At 43.0% G+C, this 22313-nt stretch overlaps 1 protein-coding gene across 2 annotated transcripts; it reads right to left on the minus strand.

Annotated features, from left to right (window-relative positions):
- Positions 1-266: 266 nt before the first annotated feature.
- Positions 267-21886, minus strand: map3k21 (mitogen-activated protein kinase kinase kinase 21). Of its 2 annotated transcripts, XM_063875241.1 has the most exons (11): positions 20192-21886; positions 9976-10156; positions 9695-9843; positions 9030-9205; positions 7315-7555; positions 6923-7045; positions 6353-6448; positions 5452-5602; positions 5172-5266; positions 4015-4845; positions 267-3910 (listed from the first exon to the last, which is right to left on the minus strand). In XM_063875241.1, the coding sequence occupies exons 1-11, from the start codon at positions 20982-20984 to the stop codon at positions 3543-3545; spliced, it is 3204 nt and encodes a 1067-aa protein (XP_063731311.1). In that variant the 5' UTR covers positions 20985-21886; the 3' UTR covers positions 267-3542. The 2 variants fall into 2 exon arrangements, with proteins under 2 accessions (XP_063731311.1, XP_063731312.1); XM_063875242.1 differs by lacking the exon at positions 6353-6448.
- Positions 21887-22313: the final 427 nt, after the last annotated feature.

Genomic DNA, 22313 nt, shown 5'->3' on the forward strand with positions numbered 1-22313 from the left:
CTGTTATTCTCTATTTCTCCCTTCATCTTTCATCATCTTTTTATACTGTCGCTCAATACTTGGACCTCCCGTTTCCTAAGACAAGCTGTGATTTTAAAGTATACTCCGTATGAGAAAATGAATGTGGTTAAATGCACATTAAAGCATGTAAACATTTTCTTCTGGAAACATAAATCACATGTATGAACCTGAAAGTCCCCTGAAGAAGAAAACAGCGTGAAATAATTGCAGTATTTTTCCGTCAGAAGAAAAACAAAGACCTTTCATTAGTCTTGATTTAGACTTTATTCAAAATGTTGATAAACTTGATACTCTTGATCAATCAGGCGTGAAATAACCAATACTGTAATGATAATAAAAAACGCTCACTGAAACAGTTGTACTCAAAGCTAACCTGACACACTCAGAGTGCCAGCAGAGATGTCCGGGGATTTAAAGGAAGTGTTGCATTCAACAGGAAGTTGTATTGTTTGATTGGAAGGTGACGGGCCGCACTGCGCCTCTGAGGTTTTAGTTTAGAGTCGTTTTCTTTGCGAGAACTCCTCACTAGCAGCTACTTCATTTAGTGGTTTTGGTCCTGAAGACAGAGGCCTTAGTGCTGGTACAGTTCAATTTGGTCCCTTAGCCAGACGCCTGAATGCACCGCATGGAAAACCGCCATCACAAATATTATGCTGCAGTTTGTCAAATAGTGGAATGTGTTTTTGGGAATGTCCAGTCATCGTTTGCCGTATAGACCTTTCATTTTCTTACTGTAGACGACAAACTGCAGGCTTTAGACTGGAATACATTATTTTTAGGGGAATAAACAGCACCAGTGTGTCATGGTATTTACAGAAGACCCTTCATGTGTAAAAAAAATAAAATAACAACGGGTAATTCCAGTGATATCTTGGCTTGTAAACTGCCCCTTTAACAGCTTGGTGATTAGTAAGGCCTTTACAGTGTCGGTTCGACAGTCAGAGGTCATAAAAACACAGAACATGGGGTACTTCACATTCTAAATCATCATAAGACGCCACAGTGATTTACACAGCAGGAATCACAATTATATTTACACCATTTGGAAGTTCAAACCTTACTTTAAAAGTTCCTCCTTCAAAAGTGGGACACAATTTTTTAGATGGAAGACGGGGATAAAAGTCGGGGGAATTAAAGAATCAGTCATTATTAACGAAGGATGGGAAGTTCATTTGTTAAATTTTAGGAGAAGAGGCCCGGGAGTGACCATAGGAATAGGTACAGTGTATTTCCTGCATAGTCAGATCTCAGGTGGAGAAAAAGTAATCGGGGTAATTAACCCGGTATTAATCCTGAGGAAGCCGGTCACCTGGCTTTAGATTCATAGCATGTATAACAATGAAAAACTGTCTTCTAGCAAAATTCTCTGTATGCTCCTGACTGATGAGATGGACATGTGGCTGCTTGTTTAATGCTACTTTAAATAGAAATAAAACAACCCTAAGACTCTCACTCAACTGGATTTCAAAGCTCAGTTTGAAGGGTATAAAAGAGGATTTCTGTTCTTAGAAGGCACAGGGTGTGTTTACAGTCAGCATTGACAGTTCGTGCACTCAGTGTTCTGAACATTTTTCTCCCATGTGGCCCCTCCCGGCCTGTTTATGAATCCTTCCACGACTTCAATCTGATATATGTTGTATGTTACAGGTCCAGCCAATCAGCTGACACCAGGGGGGGGGTTATAAAATCATTATTTCAGGGCAGGTCTTCCAGACAAAAGCATTTGTGGCTGAAGTGTTTCCATACTCTCCTTCAGTGTGCCGAGCATAGGAAATATTAAAGATTAAAAAAAGTTTCTATAAATAGAAAATTGACCACAACGGTCATTTTGAGTTTAGTCCAATAACATGAAAAACATTCCACGTTTGCTTTGTAGGACTTCCCGTGTTTTTCTAACTGCATGGCTAAAATCGTCAGGGCATTCTGGGAAGAAAGCACACTTCCGATCCAGTATGTAACCGTCCCTAGAACACAAACGGTACTGCAGCACCTGTGACTTTTTAAAACAATCATATCACATCATATTTAAACAGCATATATGCAACAGAAAACAACTGCCAGCATCAGGCCGACAATGGGATGTAAAGAAATATTTACAAACGAGGCGTAAGGTTTTTTTTTGTTCAACATTTTAAGGGGACATGCATGCATGTTTTCCCAGGTCAACAAATCTAAAAGCGTGATCGTACAACTCTTGAAACTGACATGGAATGTATGTCCTGCTGGTAGCTAAGGTAAGGTCGAGTCTCTTCATATTAAATTACCTATAAAAATATATATATAAATAAAAAGGTGAGGGTACTGTGTTGCGAAAGCTGCAGCAGCGGTCAACGTTTAGCTGCACCGACAGAACGAGAGAGGAAGGTAACAAAGGGGAGAGAGGAGAGCGAGCAGAGTGGAGCACCACAGGATGTTCGGGGCGCTCCACCTGGGTTTCAGAACTCCGATTTTTCCGAAATGGGACAAGGCATTGTGTTAGACCGAGGGGGAACGTTGTAGAACTCCTGTGTTGGCTGTGTTCCGTGTTTTAGAACACGAGCTGCGTCCAAAATCACTCACCACTCACGGACTGACTTTAATTCCCCTGTGCCTCCCCAATGAAAAGTCGGAAGTCATGGACTCAAAGTATCCCACAATGCATTGTGAAAATAAAACAATGCAAATTCAATTACATTTTTTCTAATGAATGCTGAGTATTTGTCACTGTATTGGATTCTTGCGTATCATTTTCTAAATATGCTCAAAGGTGTGCTTTATGTCATATATGACTTTTAACTTAGCACTACCAAACTTTAGGTATTTGAGGTAAAGTTCTCCAACCTGTATTACTGGTTTTCATGGTATCGTTTTTATTGCTCTCATTCAATAATTTTGGATGAGCTTCAAAAGCGGTGGTGGCGAAGTCCATAGGGGCTTGGCCTGGGAACTGGAAGGTCACCAGTTCAAGTCCCCGAAAGACCAAGTGCCACCGTGGTGTCCCTGAGCAAGACACTGGTTACCTACACAGCTCCCCGGGCGCCGTACATAATGGCAGCCCACTGCTCCTAACACTAGGATGGGTCAAATGCAGAGACTGCATTTCGTTGTCCTAGTACTTGTACTCTGTGCAATGACAATAAAGTTGAATCTTCATCTTCATCTTCAAAAGACGTTTTTGGTATTGATTTATCTTACAATGTCACTAATATTATTGGACAGAAAATAAGACATGATAATGGGTGGTGTTTCCACAGAGCTCTATAAAGCTTTTTTATAAAGACTCTATACTGTATATACATGTATTTTCAGTGGGAGTGTGTTTAGATATGGCGAGTGAGTAATTTCAGACACAGCCTCGGTCTGCTCTAGAACTAAGACACAGCTGGGTTTAATGTTATAGAACTTTTGAAAAAACAGAGAAAAAAGGCAGCCAGGTTCTAAACCCTCCAGGAGTTTTAGGCCAAAAATCTGTCTAAATGTTCTGAACCAATTCAGATTGTACGGAATGAGCTATGACCACAGCAGATCACTGCATGTAGCTCCTACAAGAGGAACTCTTTCTCCAGCTCGAAGACGGAGGGCCGCCCCGGGGAGCTCTGAATGCGGCAGAGCGGCACGGTGCAGTCTCGTTTCTGGCCCTCAGTGTCCATGTCCAGCAGGGAGCAGCCCATCCCCACGTCGGAGGACAGCACCACGCTTATGTTTTTCGCCGCCTTCTCCCCGGAGTAGTGGCCCAGGGAGTAGCTCTTGTTGCGTCCCCGCAGCAGGGCCCAGGCGTGGGGTTTGGCCCTGAATGACACCGGCCGTGGCCTGGCGAAGGCCTCCCCTTTAGAGGGCTTCTCTGAAACCTCCTTCCCTTTCTCCTGCTTCTTCTGCGTGGCAGGAGGAGGCAGGGTGGGTGGGCCATTGGCTGGAAACAGAAGGGGGAGATACGTTTGAGCATAAATGATATTATTTTAGGCCGTATTCACATGCTTATTTCCCTTGTGTTTCCAATGCGTTTGTGATACTCACTGTTGTGATTGGGGGAGTATTTCTTTCTGCGCAGACGTGTTCCTGTGATGTGGTTGCTCTGGTCTGTCGGCGGGCTTTTGGTTTGCTCTGGTGTCTGTGTGTTAGCTGTGGGACTGTTACTCTGGCCTTCAGTAGAAACTGCTGTGCTGGGTCCGGATGTCTCTGTGTGATGATTGGTCGCCACAGGCTCCACCTTCCCCGGGCTGGTCCTAACCACTGACGCCTCCTGAGGCTGTACGAGGCACTTGGTGGAGTTGCATTCCATAATGGCCGACATGGAGATGAGATTGACAGGCTGAGCGGCGGTGGGGTTCGATGACGCCTCGTTTTTCTGGGGTCGTCCGCTTGGTGGCGAGGTGCTGCGGCGGAACCGGGTAGCCCGCTGAAAAAGCCCCTCCTTCTTCTTCTTCTCTTTCTCCTCACGCTGGGGCTCGCAGTCTTCCCCAGGAGCCGAGTTTTTCAGAGCTTCTCTAATGTCATAACCGAGCACAACCGAGGCCAGCAGCGAGCCGCAGCCGTACAGCGCCGAGTCGGTCTTACGGCGTGTCGACGCCCGCTTCAGGCTGTTGGTGGGGGTGAGCTGTGGGGTGGTGGAGCTGGACGAGGTGGATGTGGTGGTGTAAGGGTCGTCTGGGGTGTCTGGAGCGCCGCCCTGACCTGTTGTACCGAGCCCAGAATCCCCCGACCCACAATGCCCGGCGGGGTTCTGAGGCTGCTGCTCGTCCCTCCACAGAGGTAGATCGATATACACCTGGTTGGGGAACTTGAGCTGCTTTGGCTTGGAGCTGTCAGGAGAATCCTGGGAGAACCCCTCGTCTTTACCGCCTCCCGCTGGAAACAGAAAACAGGAAATCAGTTCTAAACTATTTATAGGAAATTATATTTTCAAAACAAGCCCGTTATTTCAAGACATGCAGAGGGTTCCATATCTGTGGGAATATTGCTTGCATTGCATACATGTTTTTTCCCTATTTGGGAATATCTTATGGCAGTGTAGATAGAGGTGCCTGCCACGACCACAAATAAATGAACGGTGTTTGTCTGATAAACCTCACGGACATCACACAATATTTAAACAATGTAAACGAAAAGTAAACAAACACTTAGATTATTCACTTGAGTCATGTTAAAATCTTCACAATGGATTTTCAGCTGACCTTGTTCAGCAAACAGGGCAGCGAGGGGCACTGACTTCTGGGATTTGACCAGGCTGGTGGACCAGGGGTTACTGCCGTCTGACAGAGGACGCACTCTGAAAACATGAACATTTAAAAATGTTAACTTGTAGCAGCCTATAGCCTGTGGTACTAGGTTACCTTTTATTGTATATTTCTGTGTAAAAGAAACCCATCTTATCACTTCTTATTTTACATTTAGTCATAAGGATGTAATACTGTTTAGTGACAGGAACCAAAAATGCGTGTGTGTACACTCTACCTCTCAGCAGCAGCGGGCCTCTCTTTGCTCTGGACTGAACTGGGGCCCCAGGTTCTTCCTTTCTTCTTGATTCCCTTCTTCACATCATCAAACTCCTCTGGCCTGAAGGGGGTGCTGCGGCCCCATGTACGGTTGCTCTCATCTTGAGTTACTGTTGACACAGGACCAGAAATGTTACCATAAAGGGCAAAGTACTGAAGAAGCATATCAGAAACCACCCAAGCCCTGACAGGAAAACTGCTGTAGACATATTAGTATGATTTAAAATCTACTATTGCATCGGTAGAACTCTTCCTCTTGTTGTTTATCGCTGAGAATATGTCGCAAGGAGAACTTAAGAAGTCTGAATACCCCAATGTTGAGGTTTTTTAATGCCATTCTACACTGGATGGATATGCGCTTGTAATTATTTATTAACAGAGTTTCATTCAGGGAAGATTCAGATTTTTTATTAATTTAAGAACATTTGAAATCAAAAAGCTGAAGAAACCAAACCCCAAAATGCTATTGCTATAAAAGCTTTTTATAGCTGCGGGTTAGTCATTGTGAAGATGTGAGGGAAAGATGATCCACAAAAGATGTCAGAGCAACGGACTTGGGCCGATAAATACCAGTATGTTTTTAAAAAAGGGACAAATATTTTAATCTAAATAAAAAAACAAATATGAAAGCTGACGGCCCAAGTCTGTGGCAATACCCTCATCATTGTTGCATATTAATAAAGTACCTGTGGAATAATTTTAAACAGCAGCAAACACCAAAGTTTGTTAAAAGGATCACATCAGGAACACCTTGTCAATCATCAGAGGCCCCAGTGATTGAAAGCTGTTAGGCTTCAAACCCTTTCAATCGTCAGTGAGGCATCACATGCAGCGCTTGGTGCTGTTAGCCAATAGCTTGCCTTTCCTCCTGAGCCCACAGGAAGTTGTGAGCTCGCTGGTCAGATCAACTTCCTGTTGGTAAACATACAAACTGTCCTTTCGAATGTGGGATGTCACTGAGGAGGAAAACATACATGTTACCTCGGACCATCATTAACTATCCAGTGTTAAAGTAAGCGAGGAACAACCTTAAGATGTTCCTGGAAACACAACATGCGGCAAAAATTAGATACAAAGAAGAAGCTCTGGGAATTCTGATTCATTGAGGCGTATCATAACAAATACAGTGAGCAACAATCTGTCTGAATACCAGCACCAACCATTAAAGCTCAAGAGGAATTTGTTCCAGTTATTGCAAGGGCGTTGGTGCGAGGCTAACACCATCATCCAACTGTTCAAACAACTGGCTGACTACTTGTGGCTCTGGAGCTTTTGTTCGCACAGCTCGAACCATTGTGACACTGTTCCCATGTTCCCAGGTCACATGACGCTCTCAGAGCGCTGAAGTGATTTATTAACAACACTAATATGTTTTTAATCCAGGTGGAGGAGAACAGCAGACCTCACACCGAGGTAAACTACAGACTCACGCTGAATGGCTCGTAGGCGGGGGATGAGGGTGGGACTGCTGGGGGGAGAGGAGCTGGTGCTGTGAAGGCTGCGCCTCTTGTCCATGGAGGGCGACGCCTGCACCGTGATCTTATGCTGGAAGTCTGGAAAATGAACATGCGCTCATGTTAAAGTTAGAGAGGTCACACACCAACACTGAAATGTACACATTAGCGTTTATTTAATGTAGCACTACTGGCACACAGATACTATACCGTTTTGTACATACTCTGAGGACTTGAGAGAATTAATTTTCAATAAATTGACAAGAAGAATCCCTGAAATGGTCTCTAACTTTGTCTCAATGTCTGGAAATTAAGGAATAATAAAATAATGAATAAAAACAGGTCAGGAAATCTGTCTGTCCGCTCACCTGAGGGCAGGCTGATGCGGTTTCCATCCTTCAGTTTGAGGCGGGACCGTTTGAATTTGCCTTTCCTCTTCTTCACGTTAGGCTTATCTTTGTTGAGCTGGAAGATGAGGATGTTGAGCTCTCTCTCCAGCACATTGATCTCCCGCTCTGCCAGCTGCTGCTCCCGCCGCTTCAGCAGCTCCTCCTGAGACTTCTGCTGGAGGGCGGCCCGCGTCAGCTCCTCTTCTCTGGAACGTAGCTCCTGGAAGAACCCGGTAATGAGACACGTATGGTTAAAGAGGCACACAGGCTTGTGTTGTCATGACCTCCTGGGTACACCGACACACCGACAGGCCCAGGGCGATGTGCATCACTTTGTCTCACGCACAATTGAACACAAAGAAAGACTATCTTCCCCTCCAGTGAGCCCTGTTCCAGGTTACAACAGATGAGCAGAGCCTTTAAAACGGAGGCAGTCACGTTGCATTATGGGTAATGTAGGTAGCAGGTTTTTAAAAGTAAAAACAAATCACATATAAAACGTATGTCTGGTTCTGATTGAGTGCCATATGGATCCAGAAAGTATGTTTAGCCCACTGCTTTTACTTTTGTCATGTGTGTTTGATGTGTGCTAATCGTCATACTTTCTAATAAAAAGTTAGTTTTATTATGGCTATACGTGGCCACGTGGACACACAGGTTCACAGATATTCCCACATCACCAGAGAAAAGCTCCTGCAGACAGACAGCTGTGAGACGGGCGTGAGTGTGAGCTGTCTGCTCCATAACGCCTTCGGTTTCAGGAGATTACTGCCTGCTGTTTCAGGCCGTGTTACAAAGCTAACCAGTCTTGTCTCCTCCCATGGATTACTCTTTCTTCATTCCCTCCATTTTCCTTTTAATTGCTCTCAGCTGAGTTATAATAATCCTAACTGGATGACTTCCATAAAGCAGCTTTACAGTGAAGCCACTTCAGCCACCCACCTAGACACAGATTACTGTGTGCCGTGTACAGGGAATCTGCTGGTGGAGTGGATAACTCTACATGAAATCTTATGAAACTTGCAGGGGAAGATGTTAGATTATGCCTAAAGTTATACCGTATATTTATTTATTCTCTTATTTTTGGAAATCTTTAAAAAGCGGGCCAACTCTATCAGGTTTTTATGTCACTGTGAGGCATATAACTATATCAGTGCAGTGTTTAAACAATACGTGTTTAAAAGGTGGTTTAGCATATCTGACTAGAAACAGATAGAATACATCATTATATAATGCAAAGAATATACAAGTTATTAAATATACGGCACAAATTAATTATTTGAACACAAAAGAAAACACCTGTGGCGTTCTTAGTACGTGTCATTCAGTTCACCATGCGTTGATCCAGCTCTGTGTGCTGATCCTGCTGTTTCCACAAACACTAATTAACCCCCCCTCTTTAATCCAGCGATGGGGGATTTATACAGGAAGGAGATTACGGTTTTAACAAGGGGAAGTACACCAAAGCACCTTGGCATTAATCACTTGTTTTTTTAAATGCCGATTAGCTTTTTCACTGAAAGTAACCAATTAAAGCTTTTAGTCCGTTAAAACTGTCCCAAGCCACCCTGCATGGTTAGATAAATCATTATGATAGATTACTCAACATGTAGAGAAGAGTACAATAGGGATAGGTTTCCATGGTGTATTGTCACGGACTCCATATATGGATGTCTGTTCATCACATGCTCTACCTTCTCTTTGGTCCTGAGCTCATCGAACATCTCCTGGATCTCCACCCGCCAGTCGTCCTGCATGCTGTGGAAGGAGTCCTGGGGCATGGTGGCCATCACCGCCTCCTCGATGGCCGACAGCTGCTCCAGGATGCAGGAGAAGGAGGGACGCACGTGGGGGTCCTGGTCCCAGCATTCTGGACACAAACAATGCAGTGAAGAGCCTCAGCATGTATTGTTCCAGTAATCACATATTGACACAGTCCTGGAGGCAAGCCCTGACAGCTGTTGATTAAGAATATGCCTAAGAATAAAAAGTCTATGCTCAATCTGTAAAGGGAACTCATTTCACCCAACACATCCCTCACATACAATATTTCCGAATGAAAAACTACAAGAATAATTGAATTTAAAGTAACAGAGCCCTGTGTGTACAGCTACCTTAATGTGTAAACAATACGCATTTTAAAGGTATAACTGAAGACAAGGCCAATTTTATAGATAGTTATATGATTATTTAGGGGTGAATATAGCCTCATGTACTGAGGCTTTCTTGGAAAATAAATTTTTAATGAATATGGAACTTTATTTTCAACAAATAAAAGCTTACATTTATGATCTATACATTTAACTCAAATTCAAATAAAACAATCAACAAAATATCTTTGAAATACTTTTTTTTTTACCTTCCATTAGCTTGGCGAAGGGTTCCGGACAAGTAGAGGGGATCGGCAGCGTTAATTTATTGACCGCCACACCGTAAGCAACAGCCAGGCCGTCTATCCCGCGATACGGCACCTCCCCTGTCAGCAGCTCCCACAGCAAGACGCCATAGCTGGTGTTTGACGCACAAAGAAAGGAAGGAAAAGGAGAGAGGGAGGGATATTAAACAGAAATGAATTGGTTCTAATGTCAGCCAAATGATGAGCAGAAGGTATTTTATCCTGCAGTATGTTCTGGGTCATACCTCCAGACGTCACTGCCTTTGGAGAAGAGCGATGACTTGATGACCTCGGGGGCCATCCAGGAGTACGTGCCTGCAGCGGACATCTTTGTGGTTTTGTGCCACTCCCTTGCCAGGCCGAAATCTGTGATCTTCAAGGTCTTCCTCCCGATGTCGTCATTCTCAATCGTTTCAAGTAATAAAACTGAAAAGAGAGAGGGACACGTTAGGGAGGGGCCATGGAGGAGACTGGGAGAAAGACGGAGGCAGAAAGGGAAGATATATGAGGGCATAACAAGCGATGAGTGATGAGGAAGGGGAAAAGTGGAAAGACAGGATTGGGATGAAAGTGACACATGTGAGGGGGGGGGTCAAACGAGAAAGGAGAGAGAGGAGTGAAGAGAAAAGCAGATACAAAGAGTGGGGGCTCAGAAAGGATGATGGCTGTGCAGGTGAGGGGATGATAGTGGATCTTGAAAAGGGCCAACACAGGTATGCAGGTCATTTATTACTGTAGAAACAGAAGGCTGACAGCGCCACAAAGCGCCTGTCCTCAGGTCCTAGAACTGTTTAACACATTAAAGACAGCCGGAGCCCTCCAAAGCGGCCCGTAATACTATCCCATCCTGAGAGCTTTGCCACGGTGAAGCTACGACACAGCCATAATATTACACCCACATAATGTGAGAGGTCCTGTTATGTGTCAAATCCCCTTTATGTTCTCAGGTAAACAGCTGTGTGTGATTTTAGACCAGTTTACACTCGGTTGGATACACATTACTCCATTTATGCTTTTATCCAAAGCTGTAAGTGCTGTCAACCATGAATATACAAACTCAGGACAGCAAGAAATCTTCAAATACATTCACTTCAATTAAACATATCAATATCAACGTGGACAAACAACAAAAACATTTAGTTTGCGAGTCAATTCGAATGTAATCCTCAAAAAGGAAAATGAATCAAAATCTAGAAATATTTACATTCATTTCTACCCATTATATTTCAATGTAAATATTTCTATATTTGTAATGCTATTATAGTTATCCTATAATAGTTTTTTATCACAGTCCCAATTTGTGTTTTATTTTTATATATGTAAATGTATGCACCATAACACCAAGTCAAATTCCTCGTATGTGTTAACCTACTTGGCAATAAACCTGTTTCTGAGTTTCTTCTGGTTCTGAAAGAGAAGTAAACCGTCTACATCATAAGTTAACGTAATAATGAAATACGGAATAGTGAATATTCGTAGAAGAGTAAGCAAGATAAAAAGGACTGTGTGCCACCCACGACTATGCGACCACTGGGCTGTAGTAATATAGTTCCAATGTTTCTTTTCAATAGGAATAAACATTCTCTCTGTGTGCTGATATAATGGTAATGCTACTTCCATGAAGTGGTGCATCCAAGCCTCAACAATCTTGGATCTTTTTGATCCTCTTGGTATTATTTTCAACATTTCCTCTGCCAAGATCTCCTCACATTACAACCCGTCCCATTTCATTATTTACATGCAGTACTTTACACTTCAAGTCAATTGGATCTCGTCCGATCAGCTGTGTTGTGTGCAAGCCAGCAGAGAAACTACAACTTCAGAGTCTAAATGTGCCTTAAGGTGGATTGACAGAGGCACTCAGGTGTGAGGATTAAAACAAAGCTTGCTGACACATACACTCCCTTGGTAATATTCCCATGGGAAAAAAAGAGGATAAAGATACATAGTGCAAGCGCTGGAATAAACTTCCGAGGCATTTGAGTTTCATACTGTATCACAAGGGACACTTGAAACAGTGTATTAGTTTGAAGGCTATTTGTTAACAGCTTTTAACAGGGGCGCTGTGGTGTGTAGCTATGTGTGCGTGCTCCATGTATGACAGCACTCACTGACCTTGGACTTCCTCCTCCACCGCAGCCGTACCAAGCTAAAAGCTGCCAAAGCACATACCCAAACAAACCTTTGCTAAAATTCTCAACCACAGCCATAAATCCACTTCTTTATTTAGCCGTCTGTGACCCAGTTGGTATGGTGTACCTACAGTCAGATCCTTAATCCACATACAATTCCATGCAGTAATTACACAAAAATGGGTCACGACTAGAAAAGCATTACTGAGAAAGGTGTAGGAGGGGGAGTAAGGACGATAACTGTTGCAATCAACAACAGATAGTGAGTGAGAAATTGGAATAGAGACGCTCCAAAGGGATATTTGTGGGGGGAAAAGTAAAAAACGGTGCTGATTTCAAACTTTTCAGTACGATAACAAATGCAACTCTATATGAAAACCTGATTTTGCAACAACCAATAGTCAAAATGTTAACAGTAAAACATGAATGGAAAATTCCCACTGTTGATCTTTTTCCTTAGACACAGTGAAGACAGTTTCAGAGTGTGAAATGATTTCAGGCAGGACGTTAGCCGTAGTGTGACTGCGATGGGTCTCCACTAATAGCAGCGGTTTTGGTGCCATTACTAGCCTAAGGCACGGAGGGGATCCTCTACCCAGGCTGCAACAAAAGGAATTCCATTACAAACAGGTCTCACTACACCATGATATACTTCCTGTTGTCAAGTCCTCTGTCAGTGATTCCATAGATTCCTCCCAGCAGGCTCTGTAGGTTTAAAATGACTTATGATGGGTTGGTTACACAACCTAGAAGAATACTGGTTTTGGTGTAACCCCGTCTGCGTTGGTTGGCCTATAGAATATCACGTCAAATACTTTCTTTGTAGGGCCATGATACTTCAGTGTCAGCCCTCTAGAAATGTATTATAAAGGACCTTCTCCACCTGACTCCATGGTGACGTGATGCTACAAAGACCAGCTAGCTGTTTTGTTTGGCTACTGGAGTCTGTTAGCAGCAAAGCTCATAACAGATCTTCACTACCTAGCCAATGCTTGTTGACCTTTGTCTGGGACTGCAGCCATGATTATATTCTAGATTCATTGATAAATTGTTATTCAATACAATGTCCGGACATAGTGAAAAGGCAAAGGCCTGTTTGATGTTTCATGCATGAATACATAGATACATGTTATCTATGAAGCAGAAACATCAAAACTAGTATAACATTAAAATGACAAAGAAACAATAGCATCAATAGTTGTGTGATAATAAATGCAATTAGCTTCAATATTTCATTCAGAAAGCAAAATAGGATCCAGACCCAGAAGCTCTAGGTGACTTCTTTTTAGGTAAGGATAATCCTAAAAGTCAGACCTGAGGCTGAACCCCCCCCTTCACTGGATTCAGACTGTGTTAGCTACAAATTAGTACATGTAGCGCGTTTAGAGCGAAAGCGCACAAAAAATGCACAAAATCTGTCTTGGCATTTATTGTGCTTCTTTAGAGAGTTAAATTCTTCTTTGAACTAGGGCTGAACGATTTTGGAAAATAATCTAATTGCGATTTTTTTCCCTCAATATTGCCATTGCGATTTAATATGCGATTATTTTTTCAAGGTCCTCTTCTCATGTATTTTTCAACAAACACAAGCAATAAATCAATCGTGATTACAATCGTGAACCTCGTGAGGTAGCAACAGTAGCGAGGCACGTTCTGCACAATACCTGACGTTGCGCAGCATCTTCCTTTTTAAAGCCAACATAATTCCACACAACTGACGTGCCGCCCCTCTTTGGTTCCAAACTTCCAGCCGTACACTCTTCTGACGAGCCTGAGGCCATTGTGCAACAGGTTCAAGGCCAGCGTTGACTTCTTTCCCTGCCTGCTCCGCTCGCTCCGCTCGCTCGCAAGTCACGTGACCAGTCAAATCGCAGCCTTTGCGGTTGGAAAATCTCGTTTTGTCATATCGCGATATTATCGCAAATGCAATTAATCGTTCAGCCCTACTTTGAACCGTGAATATTACTTTTACATCTTGTGCTTTAAACTCCCGTCTAAATAAAGCCTAGGACGTCTTAAAGTGAACAGCACAGTCACTGCTACATAAATAAGTAAATAGCCAGAGGTTATGGCACATGCATAAAAGCTAACAACGCAGGACCAACAATTTATTTCAGATGTTATGATTATGATGCAACAAAAGCCTTGAAATTGTTGGTAAAATAGAGTCTTTTTTAAAGTAACCTAACTCTGTCAATTGATGAAAAAGCTTATCATCTCTTTCAGATATTTGTTTTGAATACTATATCGAAAAGGGATATAAACTAAAGGGCCAATGCTTGTGTTAGCTTCAGGCAAGTTTACTTGAATAAATGTCACGTATGTAGGAGTCAATAATGTTGTGATTATTTTTAGATTATTAAGTTTAACAGCTGAATAAGTAACAAGTGTGTGTAATACCTGTTTTGTTTCAGAATGATTTGGGATAATTGTATCCTCTGTAAGTTGCATTTACAAATGTCTTTGTTTTCCGTACTTTTTCCTCACTAGATTTTCTCATTCTTTTGAAAAGATAATGGTTTTTTAGCTAATAACAGCTCAATGCAATTTGAGATGGATATGCCTTGAAGGCAGACCCCACCCTCAGTCCAGCCCCATTTAATTCCCCTTTCCAACAGTGGATCTTCAGGCAGTCCCATCCTTCACGGTGGAACAGTGGGAAGATCAGAAGCCGAGCTGCTGCCTTAAAAGTAGCTCCCACGCTTCTTCCCATTGCTCTCAAACCCTCGAGGTAAAAAAGAAAAACAATACTCTTTATGGGCGAACATGGCCATTTCTGTAACTGTGCAGCAGTTAAAATACCACTAACCTTAAGCGATAAATCAAAGTTAAAAGCTTGTTTAAAAAGAGTTTGGGAAGATTTGCACATTTGCAGTCAAATTTGTGTATTATCCAGAAGACAATATATTTGATCTTAACTCCTAAATTGGGTTCATTTGTGTGTTTGTATTAGTTTGGTTGAAGCAATCTCCCTGTACAAGTCAGCTAATCTGTACCTTTTGTATTTCACACATATGAGACATATATCAGATATGCACAGCTAAGAAAGTAACAGGTCTTTTGTACTGAGGAATGAATTAAAAAACAACCACAATGCTAGTTAAAAGGGTTAAAGTATTTTCTCTCCAGCAACAGACAGAGCTCTGTGAACTATGATCCTTATGATACAACTTAAAACACAAACTTTTTTCATTTCATTTCAAATTAAAGCATGAATTCAGCATTTTTTGTGGCATAAATAAGCATCGATGCAACAGAAATTCGGAGTGATTCCCCCTAACTTGACGTGGCAGTATTTTCGTAACTGTGCCAACAGACTGAGCATGAGAGTAAGAGGGCTTCCTGTAGTAAGCAGAAACCAAGGCTGCTAAACATTCCCCGACTGGTCCGTCTCTCCCGGTTGAAATGAGAGTGCCCCCAGGCATTCTGGTTGATGGGAAAAGGATCAGAGCTAATGGCTGGGTAAATCCATCTATCATGGTCGCATCTCTCTGGGCCACTTGCTCTTTGTCCGTCCTCTTCCCCTGCTAGTTTGTGTCCATTTAAGCTTGACCCATAACTAAGCGAATGAAAACATGACTAATGTTAAAAGGTGTACAAGCAGTACCTTTTGCTGTTAGCATCTATTAATGTGCTAGAGCACTACAGAGAGGATTGGTTGGTTTGGAAGGCAGCTATGCTCAGCTGTGGGCCCTTTTCCTTTTCACCCTGCCCTGCAACAATAGGTGCAGTCAGGGAGAGGTCATAAAAAACAGAGTGAAAGCATCTCGACTCCTCCTCTCTCCCCTCTGCCCATTCTCTGGTCAGAGAAAAGACAGGCAGTAACTGTCTGTGTGTCACCAGGGGTAATTGTGGGAAGCCTGAGAAAAGTTGCCCTGCTACACCTAGTCAAGCTTTGTTAACGCTTCCTCTTAAATTCCACTGATAACAGACATAAAACAAGACAACAGAAAAATGACAGGAGGAAGATGACTCGGTAACACAAATAAGGGTTTCCCCGAAAGGGAAACACCAACCTATAGCACTGTTTAGTATTTTAATACAGAAGTGTGCAGCAGTAGGAGGACATGCTAAAAGAAATGAAGGATGCATGACTATAAGCTGGCACCGGTAGTCAGTGTCTGTCTATTTTCAGGATGGAAAATGTGTTTATAGGGGATAGGGTTAGGTAATGTTACATTTTCTAATCAGCCACAGTTACCCCTATGTGTGTGTGTGTGTGCATTGTGTTGTTAACTGGTTGAGGAGATTTTCAATCATCACTCTTATCTCTCTTATTTATATTTTAATGTGCTTCACATATGAATGGAATCTGAGCTCATTTTAGTGCACTGACAAAAAAAAGAAATCCGTTATGTGCTTCGACGACTCTGCCACAGAAACATACTGAGTGATGGGTGAGTAAATAAAGGCACAGAGAGGAGGGGGGGGGGGGGGGGGGAGACACAGATACAGCGTGATGAAGTCTAACAATAGCTAAGATTGATGGGAGAATGCTGCTGCACACGCTCCAAACTGAACGCCGTCAGATTTAGGAGCGTTTTAGCATTCCTGACATACTATCGCTCGCACCAAGAAGTGAAACTCCAGAGTTGATGTGGGTTATGCTGGTTGGCTCAGGACCAAGTTTCAGTGAGATTTCTTCTCTTATCTATACAAACCTCTATTCCAAGCTTAAGGGAGGGTTTGAATCAAAATTGTACAATTGCAAATAGGGAAGAATGCAAAGATGCAAAGCAAATGACTAGGATAAAACTAATTCCCTAAAGGCCTGTTATCAGAATGTATAATATATGTAATGTTTTGTATCCACACATCTCTGCTGCTATTGTATTTAGGGGACATTATTTAGGAATGACTATAGACATTCTAGTTTATTTTTTCGAAGCTTGTCAAAATCACAGTCTCAAAACATTGTAAACATGGATCCACAACTTTGAGCATGCACTGTGAAAATGTAGCCATTTAGGGGAAATTGAAAATGCTACATATTTCAAAACAAACTGCAATGCTAATACTCATTTGTATGAATTAATATGACAATACACCAGTGCAAAACTATTAGCAAACAGTCATTTTGGTTGACAACTGAGCTCTACGGCACACAGGCATTTGCTACATCAGGTTGCAGCTACACAGACAATATTTTTCAGGAGGATAAATTCCTGGTTGTGTTTTACTTGTTCAGTCAGTTTCATTCTTTTTCTTTACACTTAAAGTTTAAAAATAGCATTGGCCAAAAAGTAGACATGAAAAATAACAAGGAGCAAAAAGGGGAAGAAAGGAACAAGGGAAGAAAGGTAAGTAAGGAGAAAAATAACGAAGTAAGAAGGAAACCCCCTCAGTTTGTGGCAATAAAAGAGTACCGCTGCTCTCTGGGAGATTAAATATGAACGGAACAAAACAAAACGAGGGCTTTGAGACCCTCCGAGTCCTAGCCATTCTTCTGGCCACAGTAGCCTAGCAACCGCTGCTTGACCAGTCCATTGTGCAAACGTATGTTAAGCTTTTATCCCTCATTAGCAACATTCCTCCCTGCAGGCTGGGATTTTTCAGATTAGGTTGAAAAACACAAAAGAGATTGGACAAATCTTGCTGACTTCCAACATATTACTTTACAGGCTAATCATTGATCAAATAGCTGTATGTTTGTGTGTGTGGAGCATGTGTACACTGCAAGTTGATAAACGGCAGGCCGAGTGGTTCAGTGAAGGTGCAGGAGTACCTGTCTGTGTGCTGGTTGAGGAAAACCACGGAATGAAACCACTTTAAAGTGTAGACCAAAATAGAAAAGACACACAGCCAAGCCAACAAACATGCTGCTCATTATTTATTGAAAAAGTGACAGATTGCTGATAAACAAGCGCTTATTGCAATGTTATCATTTTTCTTTCCACCCCCTGCGTAGCTAATTCTCAGTCCTTTTATGTTTTTGGACTGACTGACGCACCCACAATGCCAAGACAGACAGACAACAGACCCTAACCAGCAGATGCAACAACTTCTCTAAGCGGCATTATTCTAGGTTTTTACTGGGAAAACAACCCAGCACACCACAGGGTGCCATTTGTGTGTGTGTTTGTGTGTAGGAGTCTTTTGAGAACTCACTGCCCTGGTTCAAAGCAAACACATACAGCTTGTTTCAGCTTTCTTTCTTTATCTGAGACCGTATAATGACTACAGATACTCAGAAGTCTGACCCTGGGACGAGCTACAACCTGCAACTAGTAACATTGTTGGTAGAATCTAACTTTTGTGGGTCTAATTTAGTTGCAAACAGCTTAGTTGCGAACAGAAGAATGAATTTATATAAACAAATATGTATCCAACAAGCTTACAAACTTAAGGTTAATTGTCGAGTTCCCAGGTTTGACTTGAGCCCAGAAATGCAATCAGCTGAGCAAAATGGTTTCTCCTAAGCTACATTTGAAGATTTCCCTCTTTACCTAAAGCTTATGCTGTCTTTATGTCACAGTGAAGTGGCAGGACAAACACACCGACCTATGTTAGCAGCACTGTGCCTGCTCGGGGGAGTTTGTTTTTGTATGTTCACCAAACATCCGATTAGCTTTAACAGTCTGAATGGCAATTAAATCCTTTCTCTCCATCTGCTGTAGACTGTAATTAACACAAATCTGCCATCCTAAATAAGACTACTTTCAGGGTTGGGCTCCTCTGCACTGTTCAATACATGGCACAAAATGCATATAAAATGTGTTATTTCAAAGTAATATATTTATACCTCCGGACACAATGACTGTTTGTCCACAACAAAATGATGAGGTCATCTCATCTTAGAGAATGCATACTTACTGTCAATCAAATATATTCCAAATTGTTATTATTAGGTTTGGAAGACGTTATTTTTTAGATCTATGAGGCTGAAAACACTGTCATGCTTTAACTATCCCTGCTGTTTATTAACAGCGAAGATAAGCATGTGTACAGGACAAGTTGAAGCACATACGATCACTGGGCATATGTAGGTAAGAAGTGGGCAATCAAAACAGGATCCCTTATTAATGTGAAGCACTGGTAGGGTTATTTTTTTCTTTCTCAAACCCAATCAAAACATCATGATCTACTGATTAAGGTTGGTCTTGTTTGTGTACATTTCACATGGTTGATCTCTACCTTCACACACCAGCACTCACAGCTAGAGATAAACAGACACAAGGGTGGTTCCCCACATGGCCCCAGGTTGATAAGTCTCTGATCACAAAGGGAGAAATAGTCTTTGGAGTCATATTACACACATAAACACACCTGAGTTGAAGTGGGCCGCCTGTGTCAGTGGGTATATGACTCAGACTCTTTTTCCTCATCGAGTCCTATCCATTCATTATTCAGTCCAGGGAAACTAAAGTGTGCTGGCTTGTTGTCACTGAACAGTCCATGAAGGAGCAAGCACAGAACCAATTCTTACAACGTGACTACTCAAAAGTGAGACAAAACCTCAACCATCATTGTTCTCTAATTGTACACACCTGCAATAATTGTGAGACTATGCATAACATAAATTCCTGAAGTGAAGAGTTTTCTCTTAAACCTGGACAGGTTTCTCTGCCTGAGTTCTTTCTACCCTATGACCTCTGGTATTAGCTCTGGTTGGTCAAGCACATGGCCTGATAGTGTGGACTGAGTGTGTCTGTTTATGTGTTTGGTAAATCACTGACTTTATTTGAACAACATTTCAGCTTAGATTTGAGGGGGCTGGGAAGGTGTGTGTGTGTGTGTGTGTGTGTGTGTGTGTGTGTGTGTGTGTGTGTGTGTGTGTGTGTGTGTGTGTGTATGTGTGTGTGTGTGTGTGTTTTAAAGGAGGAGGGGGTGAATGCAGGGAGGTGGGGGGCTGCCCAGCTGAGCAAACTCTTTATTTCACATCCTCTTGATGGTATCCCCCACCACTTCATACACCCACACAGACCTTTTACACCTCTTAAATCCATCCAGAGTAAAGGGCAGTGTTGTGAAATATATGTTCAGGGGAAATGTGTTTTCTAATGGCATATGAGCATGAAGTAAATAATTCCATATGCCCAAAGTCATTAATATGATGTTAAACAATCCTATCTGTGACAGGTTGACATGGAGATTTCTGAAGTAGTTGTCCTTAAATAATTGCTATAGTTACTAACACTGAAAGTAACTTACACAAACATGAACATCGGCCAACACAGAACTATGAATAGTTATAGTATAACTAAAATAAGAACGGATGCATGTGCAACAGGTGGATTCCAACCATGAGGACTCTTCTATAAGTAAATGTTATTCATCATGCTTTGTGTCACAAACACATACGATCAAGCACACTTTAATCTTGGCTTACTGTTGCTAGACTTCAGGTCACGGTGGATGATGGGTACCACGGCCTCCTCGTGTAGGTAGAGCATCCCGCGTGCAATCTGCACAGCCCAGTTAACCAGGATGTGTGGAGGGATGCGCCTTCCGGTCAACGCCCGGTTCAGTGTCCCGCCTCGGGCATACTCCATGACCAGGCACAGGTTAGGCTCCTCCAAACACACTCCTTCCAGTTTAATAATGTTGGGGTGTTGCAGCATGGAGAAAAGTTTCGCTTCTTGTTTAACACCGCCGGCGGTGGCTGCTATGTCCTCATCTGGGTCTTGCCGAGCCGCTTTCACTGCGACCTCCTGATCTTTCCATGTGCCCCGGTAAACTTTGCCAAATCCACCCACGCCGATGATCTCCTCTAGTACCAGTTCACTGAACGGGATATTGATGGGTGCGCTTGGGACTTGTTCTCGTGTCCCATCAGACCCACTCGTAGTAGGGATACGGTAAATAGCTGGCTGGTATGTGACATAGTTTGAGGGGAAAATCCCGACACGGTGGTTGATTTTACCCGTCCACCACCCCTCGTCCCCGGAGATTGCTGCATCTTTGGACAGCACCTCCACCACGTCCCCTCGCCTGAGACTGAGCTCGTCCTCGCCGCTTGCCTCGTAGTCATACGCTGCCGTCCATAGGGACCGGGTTGGGCACAGCGGGGCAGAGTGAGCCCACGCCCGAGCTGTGGGGCAATCTGTCCAGGCATGTTCCCCTGTCCCCTCGCCGCCCGGCCGCCCTTCACCGTTTGGGAAAGCGGCCTGCGAGACATCCATTTCTTGGTAGCCGTAGCGGCACCATAGGGTGCAGAGCTTTTAGAGCAAAACTTTAAAACTGTGAAATGCAACTTTTTGAAATCCTCATGCTGTCACATCTACGAGACTAGCTGATGAGAACACAGTGGCATTCCCTGCAGAGGATCAAACCGTGTCCAAAGTCCTGTGGGAGAGAGCGTCCACAACCCTTATCCACGTCGCCACTCCGGTAAATGTATTAGGGTCAATAACTTGCTAACGAGGTTGCTGGTTAGCCGAAATATGTTTCAGCTAATGTCACCACTTAAAAGACTGACGGAGCAGCAGTATAACGTTTGTAACTAACACCTCATGTCTTACATCTCAAATAATCTATGCCATGAGAGATAAACCGGTCCACAGTATAGTCTCTGCTTCTGCTGAATGCTAACAAGCTAAAGCTAGCTCAGTACCGATGGAGCTAACGTTACCGCAGGTGCTGCAAAAGGTGCACCGTCCAGTCAGACCGGCGAAAGCAAAGCTCAGGGAGGCAGGTTTCTCTCACAAAGTCACCAGAAAATCTCATTTAGTCCACGAATCCCGAAATACAAAGTTCCTCTGCTCCTTTGTGAACTTTTACCAGGTTTGTGAGCTGCTTTTGCTGGCGGGTTAGCTTAGCATAGGTCAGTCCACTGACTAGTAAGGCAGTTGAAAAAAGTTTTTAGATCGGTTATTCCAACGTCCGTCTGTTTGTCCTGCGGCGACTTCAAGAAATATCAACGGTTGAACACACGGAAAGCCCCAAAAACATGCTGGACGCACGAATGTGGTAATACAAACTCGATTCAAAAAATCCTTCAACTTTTATCAAAACAACCACTCCATCGCAGTTGTCGCCAGACGAAGTCGGACCAAGCAGTGGCTTTGCGGAGGATCAGGAGGACGCTGCTGCTGCTGCTTGCTCTCGCTGCTGCCTATGGGGCACTCTGATTGGTGGATTACCGGACTCGTGATCGCAGCAGCAGTAGGGGGAGGGGGGAGGAGCTACTATAGGAATGTTTGAGGAGAGCGCGCCTTCAGGGAAATTATGGGAATAGTGGACTTCGTAAAATGACACACACACATACACCAAACAAACCCACACAAACGCACACACTTGGCATGTGAAAAAGAATGCAATTTCAAAGTGAAAAAACAACGACTACTAGTAATACCAAAGCTATTTTCGCCTTCTATGGAGGTAGCCTACACAAAGAATTTCCCTATGTTGTCAAGTGGCTCTCAGTATAACCCACTTACACACTGTGACAAGAACAATGTAGAGACCTACAGGAAGATGGACATGCTGCTAGACAAAGACAACACATCCAT

The sequence above is a fragment of the Eleginops maclovinus genome, chromosome 22, assembly GCF_036324505.1.
Source record: "Eleginops maclovinus isolate JMC-PN-2008 ecotype Puerto Natales chromosome 22, JC_Emac_rtc_rv5, whole genome shotgun sequence".
NCBI classification, from domain to species: domain Eukaryota; kingdom Metazoa; phylum Chordata; class Actinopteri; order Perciformes; family Eleginopidae; genus Eleginops; species Eleginops maclovinus.